This window comes from Prionailurus viverrinus, chromosome C1, assembly GCF_022837055.1.
Source record: "Prionailurus viverrinus isolate Anna chromosome C1, UM_Priviv_1.0, whole genome shotgun sequence".
NCBI classification, from domain to species: domain Eukaryota; kingdom Metazoa; phylum Chordata; class Mammalia; order Carnivora; family Felidae; genus Prionailurus; species Prionailurus viverrinus.
Window position 1 is genome coordinate 13,965,654 of NC_062568.1, and position 23,231 is coordinate 13,988,884.

General features: G+C 37.6%; 1 protein-coding gene across 5 annotated transcripts in view; it reads left to right on the forward strand.

Moving 5' to 3' along the window:
* USP37 (ubiquitin specific peptidase 37) overlaps positions 1–23,231 on the forward strand; it is a 101,035-nt gene that overhangs the window by 8,029 nt on the left and 69,775 nt on the right. For all 5 annotated transcript variants that reach the window (XM_047873502.1, XM_047873497.1, XM_047873499.1 and 2 more), the window contains 6 exons: positions 2,450–2,667; positions 6,243–6,414; positions 11,050–11,147; positions 14,453–14,631; positions 14,981–15,058; positions 23,046–23,143. In XM_047873502.1, coding sequence (XP_047729458.1) covers positions 2,512–2,667; positions 6,243–6,414; positions 11,050–11,147; positions 14,453–14,631; positions 14,981–15,058; positions 23,046–23,143 — 781 coding nt within the window. In that variant the 5' untranslated portion in view covers positions 2,450–2,511. The remainder of the gene's footprint in view (positions 1–2,449; positions 2,668–6,242; positions 6,415–11,049; positions 11,148–14,452; positions 14,632–14,980; positions 15,059–23,045; positions 23,144–23,231) is intronic.

Genomic DNA, 23,231 nt, shown 5'->3' on the forward strand with positions numbered 1-23,231 from the left:
AGAGAAATTAAGTGGGGTTGTGGGGGCATGGAGAGAATACATGAAAATCCTCCAGAGATAGACCACAGTGTATGCAGAAGTACACTGGCATAGTTTTTGGGGGGAAATTATAAATTCAGATGGATGGATTTGGTGGGCTTGTGGGGATAGAGGGGTAAATAGGGCCTGGATCATGAAGAGTGTTTATGTCATGTTAATGAGTCTAGATTTTATTGTGAGGGCAATGGGGAGCTGTTGAATGATATTAAGGAGAAGAGTGATGTGATTTGATCTACAGTTCATCATAAAGATGTCTGGAAGGTGTATGGTGATAGACTTGACAGGACTCTACTGTGATCTTCCATTTCCAATGCAATACCAATAATCGTCAAGAGAGAAGTCAAAGATAACTCTCATGTTTCTGGCAAGGGCAACTGGGGTAGGAGAGGGGTCATGTATTCTTGGCAGTGTTGAGAGCCTAGTGGAAGAAAGTCTCAAGGACCTGTCCAAACAATGAAGCACCAAATTATTAATTGCAAAAGAAAAAAAAAAGTATTACAAACACACATTGCTGGTCCAAAATTCTGTAGTTACTACTTTGAGCAGTGCCATGTTAACAGGTCTATAAACAGTAGCAGGACTCTGTTACTCTGATGGATTCACGTACCTACCAAATTACACTATCTAAATCTTACCACAGTAGGCATTCAAAAATTTTGATGAGGTGAGTGAATAATAATGGAGGACTTAAAATGCATAACACCTTTTAACTATTCAAAGTGTTTTCACATCTCTTTTGAAATTTTGTTCTGTTATTTGATATATACTACCTAGAAGCCTTAAACTAGAGGCCCTCCAGGCTCTATCTTGCCTGTATCCTACCTGTAGGTGGGTTTTGCTTGATTTGTAGCTTTTAAAAATAAATTTTAATTCATTGCCCACAATTTACAATGGGCAGTTTTACATAAACATTTGGAGCTCGTTTTCTTGAAAAGTTAGATGATCAGGCAAGTAGCTGGGTTCACTAATTCTACATGGTAAAACTGGCTAGATTTCGGTAGCAGTTTTCAGAGTTTGCCTGCCTAAGTCATGTCACCTGCATGACTCCTATAGGCGGTTGACTTTGACCCCTTTTAACAGCTTATTTATCTGAAGTCTTTCAAGAAAGAGGTGTTGTGGGCAAGGAATAAATACAGAAAATGCACACTAATTCCATTCATATTAAAGCTTTTGTCTGTTCAGTGCCTAATGTATGTTATTTCATTTAGTTTTGCAAAGCTATAGCATTTGCTATTCCTATTTACAGTTGAGAAAACTAATGGTTAGAAAGGTAGGTTATAAATTAGTGACAGCTGGCTCCTGATATCTAGGCCTCCTGTGTTTTTCCTTTGTATACTACTTTTTCTTTTTTTTTAAGCTTTTCCAGTTGAGTTGTTTAGGCAAAGTATGATGATTTTTAATTTCTTAAGTTATAAGCAAGAATCTGTATTAGCAATGTTTTTAGAGATTTGAAAACAGTATACATAAAATTTGTTTTAATTTTAGATGATTGTATATATGTGTGTACATACATGTAGATAATACATAACACTAACATTCTTTACTATTACAGTTGTGTTTACTTGCTGACATTTGGTAAGCTAGTTTGAAAGTTTTAGATATTCTGTTATTGCTGTAAGCAATTTTTAAGTAGAAGTTCTTTCAGAAATTTGAGTATTTGTCAAAGATAAAATTGGTAAAGATTCTTTCCGCTTTATGGTAATATTAAACAAATGGTAGGTGGTTCTTAGGAAGAGAGGTTTTTAGTGTGTGTTTCTTTTGCCTAAAGAATAAATTATTTTCTCAGTATAATTCTGAAAGTTAAACTCATTTGATTATTCTTACAATTTTTTTATTCATCTAATGTCTATACATGTGGATATGCTTAGACTACTGATTGGTAGAAGGAATTGTTTTATGATATGATTTGATATTTTCAGAGGAACTCCATTCTAAGAAATGGAGTCAGCTGACTGAAAATATTTTTTTACTTACATTTGAAATTCAAGACCCTTTCACATTCATGAAGGACGGTAAAAGTTGGTCATATTGCTGTGAGCAGTCACATTGACAATTTAGTATTCCTGATTGACATGCCTTTAGTGGCAGCAATATGGTTGTTAATGGTGCCAAATGCAAAATTCAGGCACTGCTAGGGCACAGATACTGGCACATGGCAAAGAAGGGAATGTGGTAGAGAAGAAATAAAATGTAGGTAGACTCAGTCACTGAACTCAGTGACTGCTTTAGTTGTCTTTCTTCTGCTTACCAGCTAGCTAATCAAGGCCTTTGAGGTTGCTTAATAAAAAGTGGTTTACTGAAACAGAGAAGAGGACGTAAAAGATGGTTTATTAAATGCTCTCTTTTAAGTGACTCTTATTTTAATCACTCTTAATAAATTGTAACTTACTATTTTATTTTTCTTCCTTAGAATCTGTCAGGTGTATTTTTGCTTTTTAATTTGGCTAGAAGCAATTTATTTTTAAAGAAAGTATGTCTCCTCTGAAGATTCACGGTCCTATCAGAATTCGAAGTATGCAGACCGGAATTACAAAATGGAAAGAAGGATCCTTTGAAATTGTGGAAAAAGAGAATAAAGTCAGCCTGGTAGTTCACTACAATACTGGAGGAATTCCAAGGATATTTCAGGTATTACCAGATTTTGATGTGGAATAGATCTTGACTCACACCCTGTAGCGAGTAGCTTCCCTGTACAATAGTAAGTATAGTGGTAGCCCTCCTCCTAGGTTAATATTTCTTTTTTATTTCTAGGACACTGATAGTTCTGTGTATATCTTTTATAAATGATTCAACAGCATTGTTGATGGTGTAGAATAAGGAGCGGGAAGTAGTCGCCATTATTGAAAAGAAAACTGGGAGGAAGCTGAGAGGAACTGGGTTTGGATACTATTTCTAAGCTATTCTGAAAACCACATTAGGATAACTTTAGTTACTCCTTTTTTTTCCTTAGCATAATATGATAGATTCATCACTATTTAGTATTAGCTTCTAAGAGAACTCATCAGTATCTTCTAAAACCAAATGTCTACTTCCCAAATAGTCTTACCAAAGGTTATAGTATGGACCATTCAAGGATGATTATTCGAAGTCATATTTACAGCTGTTTTCTTCTAGCTGTAAACTTTTGAAGAATTTCATTATTTCATCACTGCAGAAAATAGTAAATTTTGTTTTACTTCTATACTTTTTATCCTGAATTACTCATCTTGTTATGATTTAAATTTAAGAAAATAATGTCTTAACATTTTCTGCACTTTAAAATTCTGTATTTGTTAATTACATAATACAAAAGTATAATATTCATTTAAGCTGAAGTACTCTATTGAATAATAATTTATGAAATATTATGCTTGAGAACCCTAGACCTGGGATAAAATTTGCATTCCTGTTTGCTTTTGAACTGTGAAAATAAATTGCTTATGATTTAGTGTATTAAAGATATTCTTAAATAGATTGGAGGTGGTAACATGGGTAATAGAAACAGTGGTAGTTTCTCCCACAAATGTATATCTACTAATTGTTCATCTCAATGAAATGATTCCTTTTCAAATGGAGATTCAGTTTTTCAGCCCAAATTAGCAGTGAGTAAATACTTAAATGTTTAAGCAAACTTACGTCTTTAGGAGCATGAAGATTCTGCTTGTTATTCCGGCCTCATCTCAGTTCTAGATCAATTTGCATTCAGCATTCATTTGTTAACCACCTACAGATTAATGTGGTGGATACTGTATTAAGGGCTATTAATACAGAGCTGAATGAGTTGTTTTTCTTCTCAAACTTAAGCATAATCAAATGCATTTTCAGATGTAAAAATATTCCAGACACACTGAAGTAACACAAAGAAGAGAATGGTTTGTGCCCTGAGCATTTAGATGGTAAATAGGAGTTTGCCAAACAAGTGGAGGTAGGGCGGAGGTGATTTCTATACATGGACAAACACATGCAAATGTGAATCAACACTCAGGGAACCAGAAAAGTATTTTAAAATAAACGGACAGTAAGGAATGAGTAGCAGAAGTAGAGGCTGAAGAGCTAGATAGAAACCAGATCTTGAAGTATCTTGTTTGTCATACTAAGAGGAGCTTAAATTCTAAGAAGCCAAGAATCTCAAGTTCAAATTCATTTAGGGGCTAGGCAGATGAGTTTATTACAAGAGATAGTGGGAGAATAAAGACATATGGGAGGTCATTGTGGGAGTTTAGGTGAGGAATGAAGGTCCTAATCAAAGGAAAAGTCAATAGAAGCAAGAAAAGACCCTGGGGAGATTCCCAGATTTCTGAGTGGATGGTAGTCCCTTTCATGTCTTGGTAGGGAGCAGAGGGGAAGAACTGGGGTGGGGAGGGGAGAGATGAGTTGTTGTAGGCGTCAGACGTTCAGATATTGGTATCTAGTAGGCATTAGGTAAACAGGACTGGAGCTCCAGCAGAGAGGTCTGGAAGGCCTCAACAGAGTACTGGAAGGCTTCAATAGAGTACTTCAGCTTAAAGCTGGAAGGCCTCACCATATGGGAAATAACGAAAATTGCGGGGCTAATAGGATTTTCACTTGTTAGAGACATCAAATTCAGATTATTCTCATCCTGTTTGTTAACGAACAAACTTTCCCCTTTTGTAGTTAACTTTGATTTTTAAAAAGTAGTATGTGGACTGAAATAATGGTTTTAAGTGATCTCTTTTTTTGCATGTTAAACTCCTTGTTTAAATATTTCAGAGTTAAAGCCTCTGAAACTGTTTATTGTGTTCTATGATAGAATTGTTTTTATTTATTTTGGGAGAGAGAGGGTGTGCGAGTGTGAGCGGGTGGGGGGTGGGCAGAGAGTGAGAGAGAGAGAGAGAGAGAGAATGAATGAATATCCCAAGCAGGCTATGCGTTGTTAGCAAGGAGTCTGATGCAGGGCTCGATGCCACGAACCCTGAGATGATGACCTGAGCTGAAATCAAGAGTCGGACACTAACCGACTGATCCACTTAGGTGCCCCTTATGATAGGATTTTTACTGAAGGACATGAGTTTAAGACCTAGTAGGAAGCTTTTATGTATATATATATATATTTGTGTGTGTGTGTATGTATATATATTATATAAAATTGGAATATAAATGAAGTCTGGTAAAATTACATTTTTAATCTTATGTAAAAATTGACAAAGATCAATTCTAGTTTTAAAAAATTATGAAATACTATTATATTTTTCTGCTATTCAAAGGGTATATCTTCAACAAAAGGCAGCTTTTGAAACCTTTGTATGTGCCTGCTGAGGGAGAACATTAGAGAATAAGGATGCCTATTTGGCAAGAATTACTTAGGTAATAAACTGGAAGACTTATTAATTTAGTCTTGGAAAAATTTCAGCCAAGAGAAAATAAATGTTATCACTTCATAGCACATATCCAGAGTCTGGAAAATTATAGGACAAATTACTGGACCATTCTGGGGAGTGGAAGAAGTAAGCTACGAGGGTTTCCAGAGTACTCATGATCTTTATGATTGAAAGAAAGTTAAATGAACCTGCTTAGATAATTAGAAACGAAAGATGGGGGTGTCTGGCTGGTTCAGTAGTAGAGCATGGAACTCTTGATCTTAGGATTGTAAGTTTGAGCCCCATGTTGGTGTAGAGATTACTTAAAAATAAAATCTTAAAATATGTATTTGAAAGAAAAAAAAAAGACGTCTCAAATTGGTAAATTTTATTTTGCCATGTTTTTGAGAGGTGGAATTCTTTTGAAGATTATAGTTTGGATTAATGTATCCTTTTACATTACAGCTACCTAAACCAATTGTCAGATATTTTATAAGCTTTTATTTAAGAAAAGGAAGAGAGAAAAAGAAAGCCTCTAACATAATGTGGCTTTCTAGAGTAGTGCTGGTATATCCACCTAGGCTCTGTTCATTGTTAACTCACTAGCTTTTATAGCTTTATAACTATATGTGAAAATATTCAATTCCCTGTCATAAAATCAAGAATTCTAGAATTACTTTGTAAAATAAGTTTTAATAGGAGGTGTTTGCCTCTCCTGAAAGTGAAATCTTTAAGTGTATCAAGAAATGGGAACTCTTTTCGGTTGGTGGGAAAAAACCCTAAAATTAATATGGGAAAGACTTAAGAAATGTAACTTAGAAAGTATGAAGTAAAGTGCTCCTTATACAATTTATTTTACTTTATTGTGCATTTTTAATAATGTAATTTTCCTTTTGTGTTGGTTAGCTAAGTCATAACATTAAAAATGTGGTGCTTCGACCAAGTGGAGCGAAACAAAGCCGCTTAATGTTAACTCTACAAGATAATAGCTTCTTGTCTATTGACAAAGTACCAAGTAAGGATGCAGAGGAAATGAGGTTGTTTCTAGATGCAGTCCATCAAAACAGACTTCATACAGGTGAGCACTAAATCTTCCCAGGGTTTGCCATTAACAATTATAAAATAATATTACTAGATGGTATACTAGTATCTCTGATGAATATTGATATAAAAATCCCCAGCAGAATACTGCCAGACTGAATTTTACAGCACAATAAAAGGGTTATATACCATGACCAAGTGGGATTTATTTCTGGAATGCAAGGATGGTTCAGGATATGAAAAATCAATGTAATACACCGAGAGTGAATGAAGGAAAAAAAAAACACATGATCTTCTGCATGCAGAAGAAGGCTTTGATAAAATTCAAAACCCTTTCATGACAAAAACACTCAACAAACTAAGAGTAGAAACTACCTCAACCTAAAAGGCCATGTATGAAAAACACACAATTCACATACTCAGCAGTGGGAAACTCAAAGGTTTTCCTTTAAGATAAGGAACAAGGCAAGGATGCCTTCTCTCACCACTTCTGCCCAACATAATACTAGAAGTTCTAGCAAAAGAACTTGGGCAAGAAAAAGAAATGAAATGCATGCAAATTAGAAAGGAAGAAGTAGGGGTGCCTGGCTGGCTCAGACTGTAGCGTGTATGAGTCTTGATCTCTGGGTCATGAGTTCCAAGCCCCATGTTGGGTGTAGAGCTTACTTTAAAAGAAAAGAAAAATTTTTTTAAAAAGAAAAGAAAATTATATCTGTTCTCAGATGATATGATCCTATATGTAGAAAACCTTAAAGATTCTATGAAAGACTATGGCTAGCAAAGGAGGAGGGAACCTATTGGGAAGAGTTACCTTGTCATTTAAATCTTAGGTATTTGTGTTTCTCTACATGAGACTTATTCTGAGGTTTTACTCTTGCTATGAAGATAGCAAGTACTATACAAAAATCATACAGTATGATTAGGTTCCCCTGCCCTTTCCTAATCCCTTTCATTTAAAATGTTTTGATTTAAAAAATGTATTTATAGACACTTTTAAAGGAATAATCTAGTGCTTAAAATGAGTTTTCCACTATTACTATTAGTGTTCAGCTATATTCTCATCAAAACTTCATTACTAATATTTTATAGTTGACAAATTTTGGGTTTTTTTTAACTCAGATATGACACATAAAAATGTTAGAAGGTGAAGATGTAGGAGTGCTACTTTGCTTGTGTTTAATTAATATCTATTTGATACACTATATTCCTTGTAAAATTAAAAAATTGATTGCTATGTAGTACCTACTCATATGTTCATGTTACCAAATCGGAGCTATGTCAATTTACTAAATAACTGTTGAATTTTAGAATCAAGGAATTGAATACTGTTTAAAATTTTTAGAATATGTCAGGGACTATGTCTGTATACCTTTCTGTTTTTGTTTTATTTCATTGTACCCATCATGTTAATTGACCCACTGTTTTAAAAGTTGACACGTGTAAGAAAAGCATGTCTCTAAATAAATTGGAATGGAAAGCACAATAGACTGTCTGGAAACCCATATTTAAATCTGAACAACATGATATAGTGGAGAAATGTGAATTTTGGACCTAAACAGATTTGGGTTTGAATCCTACCTCTGTTTACTTCCTGTGTGGTTTTCAATATGTCACTTAACAACTGAGTTTCAGTTTCTCATCTCTAAAATGAAGGTTATATTACCTTAAGTTCAGGTCTTAAAGAATAAAATCTCATAAATAGAAAGCATGACTGGTATAAGAGAGACACTTAGTAATTAGGTCAAAAGGAGCAGGCTGTGGAGTTGAATTGTCTTGTGCTGCTCTTGGACAAGTTATTTTAATCTTTTGACTTTAGTTGCCTTTGCTGCCCAAAAGTAATACGTACTTTACAGAGACTAGAGTAGGATAATGAATGTAAAGATACTTTGAAAAGTATAGCACATTTAATATATAATGTGTGGCAATTCAGATCAGTGGAAAAAAGACTAAATTTGATAGACGTGTTATCTATAAATGAGATAACTAACCATTTAAGAAGAATAAAGCTGGCTCCCTATCTCACTTCATTCATCTAAAAAGATTTTACATTGATCAAGGATTTGAATATAAAAAAGTAAAATGATAAAAGTGTTATTAAAGGGGAACACTGGATTTTAACATAATATCTAGATGGAAAAGACCTTTCTATGATATAAAAACAGAATCAGTAAAGGAAAAGATTAATAATGGACTGTAAAAAACTTAAATGATCTCTGAGGCAAGAGTAAAAAAAAAAAAAAAAAACGAAAATATTAGCCACAGTGACAGAGTTAATGTTGCTAATAAACAAAGACCTATTTTCCAAATCAGTATGAGAAGGACAATCCAGTAGAGTAGTAGAAACTGCATATAGGAAATTCAGGAAGATAAACAGATGGCTCTAATACATGAAAAAATCTCAACTTCACCAATAATTAAATTCAAGTTCTTAGTATCACATCAGCAATAGTATGAGGAGAACAAGATAGTTTCATTTATTTGGTAACAACTTAGAGATATTTTTTGGAGGAATAACTGGTAATACCAATTTAGTTTAAAACCACTTCCCTGGGGCCCCTGGGTAGCTCAGTTGGTTATGTGTCCAACTCTTTTTTTGTTTGTTTTTTAATATTTTTTTTGACGTTTATTTACTTTTGAGAGCGAGAGAGAGAGACAGACAGAGAGACAGAGTACAAGCGAGGGAGGGGCGGAGAGAGAGACACAGAATCCGAAACAGGCTCCAGGCTCTGAGCTGTCAGCACAGAGCTGTGTGTGGGATTCAAACCCATGAGCCGTGAGATTATGACCTGAGCCGAAGTCGGATACTTAACTGATTGAGCCACCCAATACCCCATTAAGTGTCCGACTCTTGATTTCAGCTCAGGTCATGATACCAGGGTTGTGGGATCGAGCCCCACGTTGGGCTCTGTGCTAAGGAAAGAGCCTGCTTGGGATTCTCTCTCTCTCTCTCTCTCTCTCTCTCTCTCTCTCTCTCTCTCTCTTCCTCCCTCTCCCTCCCTCTCCCTCTCTCTCCCTCTCTCTCCCTCTCTCTCTCTCTTCCTCTCTTTCTCTTTCCCTCTCACAAAAAATAACAAAACAAAAACTGTACATCCTTTACTCCACCAATTCTTATTCTAACAAGTTCTTAGAATTCCTATTCTACAAAAACAATTTTATTCATGCAAGAAGATACATGAAAGAATGCTCAGTATTTGCATTTTTTAAAAGTTAAAACATTTCAAAGGATTGTGGGAAATTGACTGAAGTATAAAATACTTCTAAAGTATATACAAATTCACACTTCTGCAGTACCTTACATGTTTTTTGTTTTAAGTTTGTTTTGAGAGAGAGCAAGCACAAGTGGGGAGGGGCAGAGAGAGAGAGGGAGAGAGAGAGAATCCCAAGCAGGATCCACACTGCCAGGGCAGAGCCCAGTGCAGAGCTCAAACTCACAAGCTGTGAGATCATGACCTGAGCCAAAGTCAGATGCTTAACCGGCTGAGCCACCCAGGTGCCCCAGTACCATGTGTATTTTAAGCTAGCACTGATTTCTTTGGAATAGAAACCATTTATGCTGCTTGCTGAACTTAATAGAGTATATAGGTTATTGGAAGTATATCTGTCACTGGTTCTAACATGTTTCCTTAGCATCCAGTGTCAGTGTTCATGCCATTGACACATAGTGACTAATTTTTCTGTAGTGTTAATTACCAAATATTTATAGAGGAGACTTTGTAGCACTTTGATTTTGCATTTAAAATTTTATTTTTGGGGGCACCTGGGTAGCTCAGTCAGTTAAACATCCGACTTTCGCTCAGGTCATGATCTCATGGTTTGTGAGTTCAAGCCCCATGTCAGGCTGTATGCAGACAGCTCAGAGCCAGGAGCCTGCTTCAGATTCTGTGTCTCCCTCTCTCTCTGCCTTCCCCCACTCACACTCTGTCTTTCTCTCTCTCTCTCAAAAATAAACGTTAAAAAAGATTTTTTTAAAATTTATTTTTCTATTACATCTTCCCAGATTTTTGCATGTTATTTCATTTTTTGCTTGAGACTCTAGCTTGGAATTTCAATTACTATATATAGCAGATATATTTTCAGAAAGAATCAGTTGATAAGCTCTTTGATTTTTTTTTTTAAAGTTTATTTGAGAGAGAAAAAGTATGCTGAAGGGGCAGAGAGAGAGGGGGAGAGACAGAGAAAATCCCAAGTAGGCCCCACACTCTCAGTGGGCAGAGCCTGTATTGGGACTCAAACCCACAAACTTGTGAGATCATGACCTGAGCTGAAATCAAGAGTCAGAGGCTGAACCCACTGAGCCACCCAGGCACCCTAGCACTTTGATTTTTTAATGTTTCTTCTGTTTTTTTTTTTTTTCAGTATTCTGTAATAATGGTAAATCTCTTTTTTTTTTTTTTTTTTTTTTTTTTTTTTTTTTAATTTATTTATTTTTGGGACAGAGAGAGACAGAGCATGAACGGGGGAGGGGCAGAGAGAGAGGGAGACACAGAATCGGAAACAGGCTCCAGGCTCCGAGCCATCAGCCCAGAGCCTGACGCGGGGCTCGAACTCACGGACCGTGAGATCGTGACCTGGCTGAAGTCGGACGCTTAACCGACTGCGCCACCCAGGCGCCCCAAATCTCTTTATTAAAGTAAATGACTTGGGATTTATTCATTTATTTTTCCCCCACCAGCCACGAAACCTCAGGGGTCTGGTAGTTTTGGAGCTATTCTGGGCAGCAGGACCTCACAGAAGGAAACCAACAGGCAGCTTTCTTACTCAGACAATCAGGTATGTTCATTTGACTTTTCTAGCTTTTAAAAAAAGTTAAAATCAACTATTATTATGCAAGTTTTTTCCATAATTTATCACAAATTCCCCTTCTTACATGTAGTTTTACTGAACCCACTGTGACCTATGCTCTGTGTCTCATGGTCATCATGAACCACAGTAAAGTGTATTTTTTTTTTTTATATATATGTATTTTTTTTAAGTAGGCTGGGTCCAGCGTAGAGCCCAATGTAGGGCTCAAACTCACGACCTTGAGACCAAGACCTGAGCTGAGATCAAGAATTGGACACTCAACCAGTTGAGCCACCCAGGTGTCCCAAAGAGTAGTTTTTACAAACATAGCTTTGGTATTAGATGTAGGTTTGAGATTTGGTGCTGCTGTTTACTAGTCCTGGGTCATTGGAGAAGTTCCTTGAGTATCCTGAACCTTACTCTCCATTGGTAAAATTGAGACAGAAGTAATATTTTAAGGGTTGCTGTGAGATAGTCCTGTAAAAGTGCTTAGCTCATGGTACCATATACTAACAATCCTATAAATATTTGTTGCTATTACTTCTGTGACGTCCTTTGAGTCTGTTCTGCATTATGAACTTTTCCCCTATACTATATGATACCAACCTGCTTTGTTGAGGTTCTCTGTTTACTTTTTAAGTAGTTTTTCTTTCATAAACATTCAGATAGCCATGAGTCTTGCTGTGTACTATTACAACTTAGGAGTCCTATGTCTTTTAAAATTTATCTCATAAATGGAAACCAGACATAAAGAAAAGCTTTGAACTATTCTGTAAGTAAATTGATGAGTTCTGTTTGGCTGGGAGAGGTGATTACTTAGTCCATTTGCTGGACTAAGCAGGGAGATTTTATTTTTGTTAGTTTTTTTAATAGGTTATGGGTGTTTTTTTTTTCTTTACATTTTAATTGAAATATGATTGACATGCTATAAATGCACATATTTGAGGTGTACAATTTGACACGTTTTGACTTAGGTATAATACCTATAAAATCATCACCATAATCAACCAAGTGAACATAAGCCATAACCCTTAAAAGTTTCCTCATCCCTCTTGGTAATCCTTCCTTCCTGATTTCTCTCTGGCATCTATCCCCTAAACCACAACTGGTTTGTTTTTTGTCACTGTAGATTAGTTTGCATTTTCTAGAGTTTTATATAAGTGGAATCAGTGTATATATTTTTTGTCTTTTTCATTCAGCATAATTATTTGGAGATTCACATATAGATAGAAATTTAAACTGTTAGGGGCGCCTGGGTGGCTCAGTCGGTTGGGCGGCTGACTTCGGCTCAGGTTATGGTCTCGTGGTTTGTGAGTTCAAGCCCCGCGTCGGGCTCTGTGCTGATGGCTCGGAGCCTGGAGCCTGCTTCGAATTCTGTGTCTCCCTCTCTCTCTGACCCTCCCCCATTCATGCTTTGTTTCTCTCTGTCTCAAAAATAAATAAACGTTAAAAAAAATTAAAAAAAAAAAAGAAATTTAAACTGTTAGAATACTTAAATATGTAAATGTTAACATATGTAGCAGAAACAAATATTTATACTCTCACAAGTAATGATTCCTGTCAGTGGGATTGTAAAATCAATTTTATGGGTCATAACTAGCATTAAATAAAAAAGGAACAAAATAGAAAATAATAGAGGAAGTATTATACATAGTAAGGATAAGTATTGATTTCTGAAATTTCTATTGTCATTTTATGTATGTATAATAGTTTATGATGTAAAATATTTCTAAGTCGAGATCATGGTCAAAAGGGTTAAAAAATGCAAAACAGTATACATATGTATACTGTATAGTATACTACCATTTGTGTAACAAAAAGAATGAAGTTGGTTTGCATTTACATAAAGAAGAATACTTATAGAGGATAAGAGAATGGCAAGTGGAAGAACTGGATGGATGGCAGTGGATGATAATGAGACTTCTTAGTGTATGGCTTTTATATTAGTATTTTGATTTTTGAGTCTTAAGAATATATCACCCATTTGAAAATAAATTCTAACTTTTTAAAATTGTTCATTCAGATGATCTCAGAGATTTTTTTCTTTCCTATCCTAAGATTGTATGTAATTCTGTAGAAAGAAAAAAATTAGAAATTTCTTCCATAGAGAAATTACATTGCTTTTAATCTAGTTGTAAAACTTATCTGGCAGAATGCCGGCCAAAAGCACTACTTCCCAACTAAGATGTTTAAATTGTTGTATTCACTTTTTTTTTTTTTTTAATTTTTATTTACATTTATTTATTTTTGGGACAGAGAGAGACAGAGCATGAACGGGGGAGGGGCGGAGAGAGAGGGAGACACAGAATCGGAAACAGGCTCCAGGCTCTGAGCCATCAGCCCAGAGCCCGACGCGGGGCTCGAACTCACGGACCGCGAGATCGTGACCTGGCTGAAGTCGGACGTTTAACCGACTGCGCCACCCAGGCGCCCCTGTTGTATTCGCTTTGAATGTTCTTGCTGTATTTTTAGGGTAGACTCTTCGAGTGATCTACTGCCAGTGGACTCTGTCTCACTCTCATTCTCCCCATCATGATGTATTTGTTTCATTGATTCCTCCAGACTAGAACCCCTCAAAAGTCCTATGAGGCATATGTGACTTGGTATTTAAGTTATGGCAATGAAATATCATCATTGCTTCTTTTTCTCATACTTATGTCACATGATCATAATCATTGAATGTTTTTCTCTGAAGATTTATTTTCATGCTAATCACTAGAATCACATCTTATGTATCTGAGTCTTTTTTTTTTTTAAGTCCGGTATTCAAAGCAAATTCCTTTCTGCCTCCAGTTATAGTGCGGAAATTTTAAGTTGATGGGAGTGCTAGAAGAAAATGAGTGTCAAGTTCAATTTCTGATGCAGACTCCACATTAGAATCAGCTAGAGTGCTTCAAAAAAGCCTACTGGTGAATGCGCCTCACTCCAAGCCAATTAGGCTAGACTATCTGGAGATGGGTTTCTAGTTGTGAATTATTTTCATAAAAATTTTCCATATGAGGGGTGCCTGGGTAGCTCATTGGTTAAGCATTTGACTTCAGCTCAGGTCATGATCTCACGCTTTGTAAATTCAAGCCCCGCATAGGGCTCTGTGCTGACCACTCAGAGCCTGGAGCCTGCTTCAGATTCTGTCTCTCTCTTTCTCTGCTCCTCCGCCACTTGTGCGACACTCCCCCTCCCCCCCAAAAGAAATAAACTTTAAAAAAATTTAAAAAGTTTTCCATGTGAGAATATGATCTAAAAGCATGCCAATTAATTTGAATACTTAGCTATGTTAAACTTTATTCCTACAGACACCTTCAAAAAGAGGAAGTTTGGAAACTAAAGATGATATTCCATTTCGAAAAGTTCTTGGTAATCCAGGTAGAGGATCAATTAAGACTGCAGCAGGAAGTGGAATAGCTGTCACCCGAACAGTTCCCTCTTTGACATCTACATCAACACCTCTTAGATCAGGGTCATTAGAAAATCGGTATGAAAGACTTTTTTTCTTAGTCATTAGCTGTGCCTGTTTATAAATGTCTTTTAGGCCTTTTAGAAAGACAGGGACTTTGAGAAAAAAGAGATTGTCCAGTGAGTAAAATATGTTAGAAAAAGAACATATAGAGCATATATTTTAGTAGGTAATTAGTGTTGGCTTTTTATGATTTACATCAGTGACACATACTGAGCATGCAGATGTACAGTATATTAATTAAAATGTGGTTTAGAGAATTAAGCAGTAGTAGTCATAGTTCCTGTCCTTGAATATGTTGGTTTATACTTCTTAATGGTATGAATTATGACTTTTTTAAATAACTTTTTTTCTTTGTCCTCTACAGGACTGAAAAGAGGAAAAGAATGCTATCATCTGGCTCAGAGTTGAATGAAGATTACCCTAAGGAAAATGATTCATCATCGTAAGTTGCTTAAAGAACACTTAAGGCACTAGATCAGTGTTTCTTATATATTGGTAATTACGGTCACTAAGGAAGATCGGAGGAGAGGTGTTCAGTTTATGAGAATTCTGAAGATAGAACAGAATTTAAAGTATTTTAGTGACAGTAGATTATAGACTCCATAGAGAGAGTATTTGGCCATTGCTGTTGCTTTGATCATTGCCCTTCTCCCATCCTAGCCTTTTTTATTATCTGCAATACGTAGAGGAAGAATAGGATTGAAGAACTCTAAACAGATGTTTCTTGTTGGCTGCTTTTTTTGGTGTGAATTCTTTCCTTCCCTTTATCTGTGATTTTTTTTTTTTTTAATCCTATTCATGTGAAAAGTTAGCCTGCGAGTAAAAGGATGTGAACCTGACATAGGGTCTAGGCAAGGAGCTTCAGTTTTTTAGAGGTATTTTCTGGCTTCAACAAAAGAGAACAGACCTGCAACAGGACAGTCACCAGCCTACAGTCTCTTCCTCATCATGGAGGGTTTTTGTTTATTTTTTGTTGTTTGGGGGAGAATAGTTATTACACAATTATGAAATACTTCAATTAGTGCCTTTTTAAAAAGTTTTTATTTAAATTCCAGTCAGTTAACATACAGTGTAATGTCAGTTTCAGGTGTACAATTTAGCAATACAACACCCGGCGCTTATCACAAGTGAACTCCTTAATCCCTATCACCTGGTTAATCCATCCACCTACCTCTCCTCTGGTAACCATCAGTTTGTTCTCTATAGTTAAGAGTTTGTTTTTTATGGGCGCCTGGGTGGCTCAGTTGGTTAAGTGTCCGACTTTGGCTCAGGTCATGATCTTGCAGTTTGTGAGTTGGAGCCCTGCGTCGGGCTCTGTGCTGACGGCTCAGAGCCTGGAGCCTCTTCAGATTCTGTGTCTTTCTGTCTCTCTCTGCCCCTCCCCCACTCACACTCTGTCTCTGTCTCAAAAATAAACATTAAAAAAAAAATTTTTTTTTTAATGTTTGTTTTTTGTTTTCTCTCTTTTTTTCCCCCTAGATCATTTGTTTTGTTTCTTAAATTCCACATACAAGTAAAATCATATGGTATTTGTCTTTCTTTGACTGACTTATTTTGCTTAGCGTAATAGTGTCTAGCTCCGTCCACATCATTGCAAATGGCCAATTAATACCTTGACAGAAATCAGTTGATAATCAATTAACTGATACTCAAGGTCAAGGGTCAGCAGAAGAGAGTTGAGAAAAAGCTAAAGAAACTTTATATATTTATTGGGGTCTTGGTTCTGTTGCTATAACAGATGGAAAACTGGGTAGGTGATATAGGACTGGTGTGGCATCTGAAACTACAATCACCATAGACTCAGCTTCCTTCTATTTTGTTGGTCTACAATTCTTTTTTTTTTTTTTTTTTAATTTTTTTTTCAACGTTTATTTATTTTTGGGACAGAGAGAGACAGAGCATGAACGGGGGAGGGGCAGAGAGAGAGGGAGACACAGAATCGGAAACAGGCTCCAGGCTCTGAGCCATCAGCCCAGAGCCCGACGCGGGGCTCGAACTCCCGGACCGCGAGATCGTGACCTGGCTGAAGTCGGACGCTTAACCGACTGCGCCACCCAGGCGCCCCTACAATTCTTAATAAATAGCTTTCTTTTTGTGAACCAAGATAGATGCTTCAGCCTCCACTCTCATGTCTGCATGTCTGTTGATGGGAATGGAGAAAGGAACAAAGGGAGGGCATACTGCTTTCCTTTAGGCCGGAAATCGCACACACCACTTCTGTGCACATTGGCCAGAGTTTGGTCATATGGTTATACCAAATTATGAGGAACTCTGGGAAATATGCTTAGCCTAGCCCAAATTATACTATTATGGCAGAAGTATACAATGATTATTTGGGGACAGTTAATAGTCTGCTGTAGTTTACCTCTCTAGCCATAGAAATATACCTATTCATCATTCTTCGCATACATTTAGTCATTGTATCCAGTTCAGAGCCCAGGATCTCTGGGTGATGTGCATTTCTCTCCATAATGTCTAAGTGTGCCTTGGGCCATGTGCCTCATGGCCTGATACCTAAAAAAGTAAAAGGCAAGTTAACCTGTATTCCCCACTCCCAAGTCTATACATGTATTATCATACATTGCTGGCATAGTTATAACCACAATAAAAATTTCTATTTAGAAAAGACAAGAATAGGAAACTGAAGGAGTCACTGCTCTACAGCAGCAATAAAATCTTGGTAGGCTGAAGGTATGAAGACAGTGAAGGCAGTTAGCCCATGTAGCAAGCAGTCTGTGTTCTGTCCTTTGGGAGAAACTCCCTCATTGTACTTCATTTGACTCCTGATTTTGCCCCCTAATAGATTTCCTTTGTCTTTTATCTTTCAAGGCCATAGCTGAAATGGGTTTTGAAGACTGTGTTCTTTCTTGGGGCTGTGCAGCTTTTGTAGCCTGCTTCATGCTGATAAAAGTTCTGGGAGTTAGAAGTATCCAGAAATCGTTGCTTCTCAGCCTTTTGGTGAAGATCAAGTGTAGAAGTGTCCAGAAATCTAGGAGTTTTAGAAGTCCAAAAGTTTATTTAAATATAGAACAAGAAGGATTTTATAGACTTGAGAAAGAATTTGGGCCAATATTTTTGTTGTTTGGTTTTGGTGTTGTTGTTTTTTAATGTTTATTAGAGAGAGAGCATCCTCAAGGAAGGGAGGGACAGAGAGAGAATCCCAAATAGGCTCACATCAGCAGCACAGAGTCCAGCGTGGGACTCGAATCCATGAACCATGAGATCATGACCTGAGCTGAAATCAGGAGTTGTGGGGTGCCTGGGTGGCTCAGTCAGTTAAGCATTTGACTTTGGCTCAGGTCATGATCTCGTGGTTCATGGGGTCAAGCCCTGCATCGGGCTCTGCTGACAGCTCAAAGCCTGGAGCCTGCCTGCTTCAGATTCTGTGTCTCCCTCTCTCTGCCCCTGTCCTGCCTCTCTCTCCCTCTCTCAAAAATAAATAAACATTAAAAAAAAAAAAAAGTGAAGGGGCACCTGGGTGGCTCAGTCGGTTAAGTGTCCGACTTTGGCTCAAGTCATGATGTCACAGTTCGTGGGTTCGAGCCCCGTGTCTGGCTCTGTGCTGACAACTCAGAGCCTGGAGCCTGCTTCGGATTCTGTGTCTCCCTCTCTGTCTTTGTCCCTGCCCTGCTCAACTTACTCTCTTTCTCTCTCAAAAATAAATAAAACATTAAAAAATTTTTTTTAAGTTTTGAAATAATTTTAGATTTACAGAAAAGTTGCAAAAGCAATATAGAATGTTCCTGTATACCCTTCACCCAGTTTCCCCTAATAGTAACATCAAGTTGTTTTTTTCATAAATTTATTTCCTTAGTTAACCTTCTGTCATTGCCTCAGTTTGACAATCAAACACAATTGGATTTTTTTGTTCCATATGGTCTCAAATTACTAGACGAGTTCAATTCTAGGCCATTGGCACAGAGGGCTATATTCCTTTTCATCCCTGATTGTAAGCTGGCTAGCCCCTTGCCCAGTTTAACCTGTCTTGAATAGGACCATGCTGAAACACAGACCAGTATTCTTATCGTCTCAGTCTTTTCACTTAGAGTTATAGGTTTGATACGCAAGACATTACAGTAACAGTTTTATGAAAATTTTGCTGAGATGTAGCAGTAGTACTCACCAGCTTTCCAGTCTGTAATATCTGTGTCCTGACCCTCCACCTTCCAACTGTAGCTAGTGCTATATATTTTAGGTTTGTTAGGGTAGTACCACACTTCTAGTAACAAAATTTGTGTATGCGGTGTCTAGTTGTAGGGAACAAAATTCATTTCAGCTAGTTTATATACACAAAGGTATTTGCCTTCAGAGAGTATTAACAGACTTACAGAATCGTTAGGAAAGCTGAAAAGATAGGCTTTAGGTTAAGCTTTCAGAATGATTTTAAGAGCTATCCCTGGATCAGGTCACCAAAGATGCCCCTGGCTGTTGCTGAAGCTAATAGCTGCATTGGAAGCTGTCACCTCTGGGACCATGCTGCCATTGCCAAGATTAGAAATCTCTACAGAAAAACCGGATGCCTCTAAAATGATGTTTGTCAGCACAAGGAGCAGAACACATTACCTCTGCCTTACTTCCACTTTTCAGATCTCACACAATTACATGTAATTTATCTTAATTCCCATCCTGAACACTAACTAGGAAATGTAGTTTTTTTGTTTTTTGGCTTTTACAGGACAGATACACCAAAAGGTGGTTTTAATGGACTGTTGCATGTCAGTTCACCATATTCACCATACTTGTGGGACATCTCACTTTTTCTACTTAGAATTCTGTATAGTGAGCCCTAAATTTCTGATCTTTGTTTTGGGCTAATAATACTTTTAAACACATCACAGTCAGATTGTATGAAGTTTGGGTTTCCTAGAAGACTCTAGGTTACTACACTTGTATAAGTGACTTGTTAAGAAGGTGCTTATAGGACAGACCAGAGTGAGGAAATAGGACAGGGAAGGAGAGGAAGCCACCCAGGGGTGTGATCTTAGCGAAAAGTCCCACAGAGAGTAGACTTTATCTTGATCCAGCAGGGTCTCTGGGCCTGTTCCAACTTGAAGCAAGGAAGATGGGCTTTCGTGTTCCCATACTGCACAGCCTTTGGTTCTGTGGCTCTGCCCTGATGGGCAAAGTATTTTAAGTAGCCCAAAGGCAGTTCTCTGAAAAAGAACTGCAGGTGCTGGCTGTTGAAAACACAACTGGGATGTGTGAAAAGTATAAAAAGGGATCTGAGGGGCTCTGATGGAACAGAACTATTAAGTTCATTCCATGGTATCACAGATTCTTCACATTGATGCTACTCAATTTCTGGGCGAAAATCTTACAAAAGAGGGTTAGAGGGACGAGCTGCTATTTGTCCTTACTGCTATAAATAGCCTTGAGGCTATAACTGGTATTGTCATCTTTTTCTTCTGCTATCCATTCTAGACTTGCTGCATTCTCCACTAATACTTCTGCTGGTCTTGGTGATTTGCCTAGTGGTATGACTAAAGTCCTCATCCCTATGGGGATGAGCCCCTGGTCACTATGTACTTGTGCAGGCCATGGGTCCTAAAATTGCCCATTCGTAGTTAAAACTGAATGTGACAGCATTAAGAAATTCCCTAGTAAATTCCCTTTATTCCAAAGATATTCTTCATGTCCTCATTGTATAGTATCAACCCTGCCTCCTTATAGTAATCAAAGTCGGGGCACTTGGGTGGCTCAGTTGGTTAAGCGTCAAACGCTTGATTTCAGCTCAGGTCGTGATCTCACCGTTGATGAGTTTGAGCCCCACATCGGGCTCTGCACTGATAGTGTGGAGCTAGCTTGAGATTCTCTCTCCCTCTCTCTGCCCCTCCCCCGTTCATTCATGTGTGTACCCGCTCTCGCGCAGTCTCCCTCTCAAAAAAACAAAACAAAACAAAACAAAACCAAAGTCAGTTACCCCTGTTAGTATAGCAGTTCCTTTCTTTGCCTGTTCCTCTGCCAACATGAGGAGCCCAAGATGAGTAGCAACCATAGCTTTAGATTAAACGGGACTCTTACTGTCCCCACGGTTGAAAAAGTTCCCCTTCTGGGAACCAGGACTTGATTGTTTAATGTCTCTTTAGTGGAGCTCTCTGGTGTGCATTAATAAACAGATCCCTACTGTTTGTACACACTTCTGTATGGCTGTTCATATACTTCTTCCATAAATCATTCTCCCTGATCTTCCAGGCTTGCTACTTGCTGGCTTCTTACTCTCCATCCAAACTATTTGCTGCTGTCCCGGAAATTATGGCCCACTTTTTTTTCCACACACAGTGGATAAAGAAGTGTGCCTCTCAAACTCTGCACCATGGAGGATTTCCTCTCACCACTCTGTTTTTGGGCAGTACCCTAATGGGTCTATAGTGCAGCAACAGTTCATTTTTATCCTGTACCAAGATAGCAGATGATCTGTCTGTGAATCAGTCCAGGTTGGTTATAGAGAGTATTCATAAGCCTATTCCTCTTATCTATTCCTGCTTGCTTAGAACTCATCCTAGATAAATCACTTCCACTTTATGATGGATTGCTGCTGTAACTTTCTGGTCTGATGACTTCAAGGGTCTCTTCCAGGCATTAGTAACATGCCAGGAGTAGTGTGTGATACTTTATAAGTAATGTATACTTTTTTTGCTGCAGACAGCATGGTCTTGATCTCAAATCCTAAAGAGCCAGGCTGCAATTCTCTTTGGGTGAGCAATTCTACATGGTGTCTTAAGTTGGTAATTGGCTCAATGGCTCAACTGACTCTATTGTTTTTTCTCTTGAGCAGATCAGTACTCATAGCAACAGCCAACCAGTTCCATAGTCTTTATGATTACTATTCCATATCACTTGGATCAGTTATCTGTTGCTATATAGCAAACCACTCCAAAACTTAGTGACTTAAAATAGTAACTATTACTGCCTGTGAGTTGATGGTGACTTAAGTGATTCTACTTTATTTGGGCCAGAATTGGCCGATTGTCTCTGGGTACTCTCATTTTCTCATGCATCCATGGTCATTTGCTGAGGCAGTTAGTGGTTAGTTGGTCCAGAATGGCCTCACTCATGATTGCCATTGGCTTCCTACTGGTTGGGTAAAGAGGGTGATTGGGCCATGTGTCTTTCATCATCTAGCAAGTTAGTCTGGAGTTATTCACATAGCAGTGTCAGGATTCCAAGAGAGTGAGTGTAAATTTGCAAGGTGCCTTTAGCCTTAGGACTTATACACTGTTGTGTCTGTTGCATTCTTTTAGGAAAAGGAAATCACAAAGCCAGCCCCATTAAGGCATGGGAAAATAGACTGCATTTCTTGATGGGGGATTTGGGTACAAGGAAAGGAATGATTTGGGACACATTTTTAAAAACTGTATTGAAATACAATTTGCATATTCTAAAATTTACTTATTTTAAATGTGCAATTCAATAATTTTGGGTGATTGTATTGAGTTGTGCAACCATCACCTTAATCTAGTTTTAGAATGTTTCTATAACCCCAGTAAGATCCATTGTGTAATCTACCATATTTCTCAAATGCTAGAGATATTGCATGAGCCGTATTCTTTTCTAGTTTATCTCATCCCAATTCACTACAAATGAAAATCTTAATAATTATAGTTGATAGGGTCCCAGAGGTATTATCACCAGCAGTGGGATTTCTGTTGCCATTGCCAAACAAGTGGTCCAGTTCCAGAATCTTGGCCTTAGAGGTGTGCTTCCTAGGCCCATTTCTAGAACTAGCTGTTGTTGATCAAGTTCTCCAGAAGCAGGCGCTGAAATGGAGATTTGTGCTCAAGTTATTTATTAAGAAAGTACTCCCAAGGGATACCAGGAGGGGAGTAGGGAAAGCAAGTCAGTAGTGCAGGAAATGAAGCTTGAGTGTGGTCTCATACAAAAATCAAGCAGAGGTTAGGCTTCATCCTAATTCCAGAGAGAAAACCTGTTACATAAAATTCACCTTAAAGTTGTTCTCTCATCCAAACAAGGGAGCTTGGCTTCTTGACCTTACTTGTGTCTCTCAAAGTGCAAGCAAATTATCTCTAGTAGCTTGAGGTTAACCTGTGAAAAAGAACCCTAGGTACTGGCTGTCAAAGACATAACCTAAATTGGTGTGGAAGAGAAGACACAAAAACCGGGTCAGAGGGAATCTGGGTAGAGCCATCTGCCTTATGTGCTACAGGCTTTATGCATGATGGATCTCCTAAAATTAGTACTTTGTATCGAAGCATGAGCATATCTCCAACTGAACCCACTCCACTGGAAAGGTTTAGGTATTTGGGAATAATAGATGGGGGAAATGCCACTTAAGAAATTTGACCTGTGTGTGAAATGTAAATTTTCTGAAATGATAAGTATTTAAAATTAAGAACTATGTGTTTATATCTATACGGATATATATATGGATATATATATATACACACACTGAATTAAATTATTAACTGTAGGAACAACAAGGCTATGACAGATCCCTCCAGAAAGTATTTAACCAGCAGTAGAGAGAAGCAGCTGAGTTTGAAACAGTCAGAAGAGAATAGAACATCAGGTAAGTATTTGGTCTTCATATAAAATGCTAATTTATTATATGACATACCGTATTATACTAGAAATAAAAACCTAAACTGGGACATATC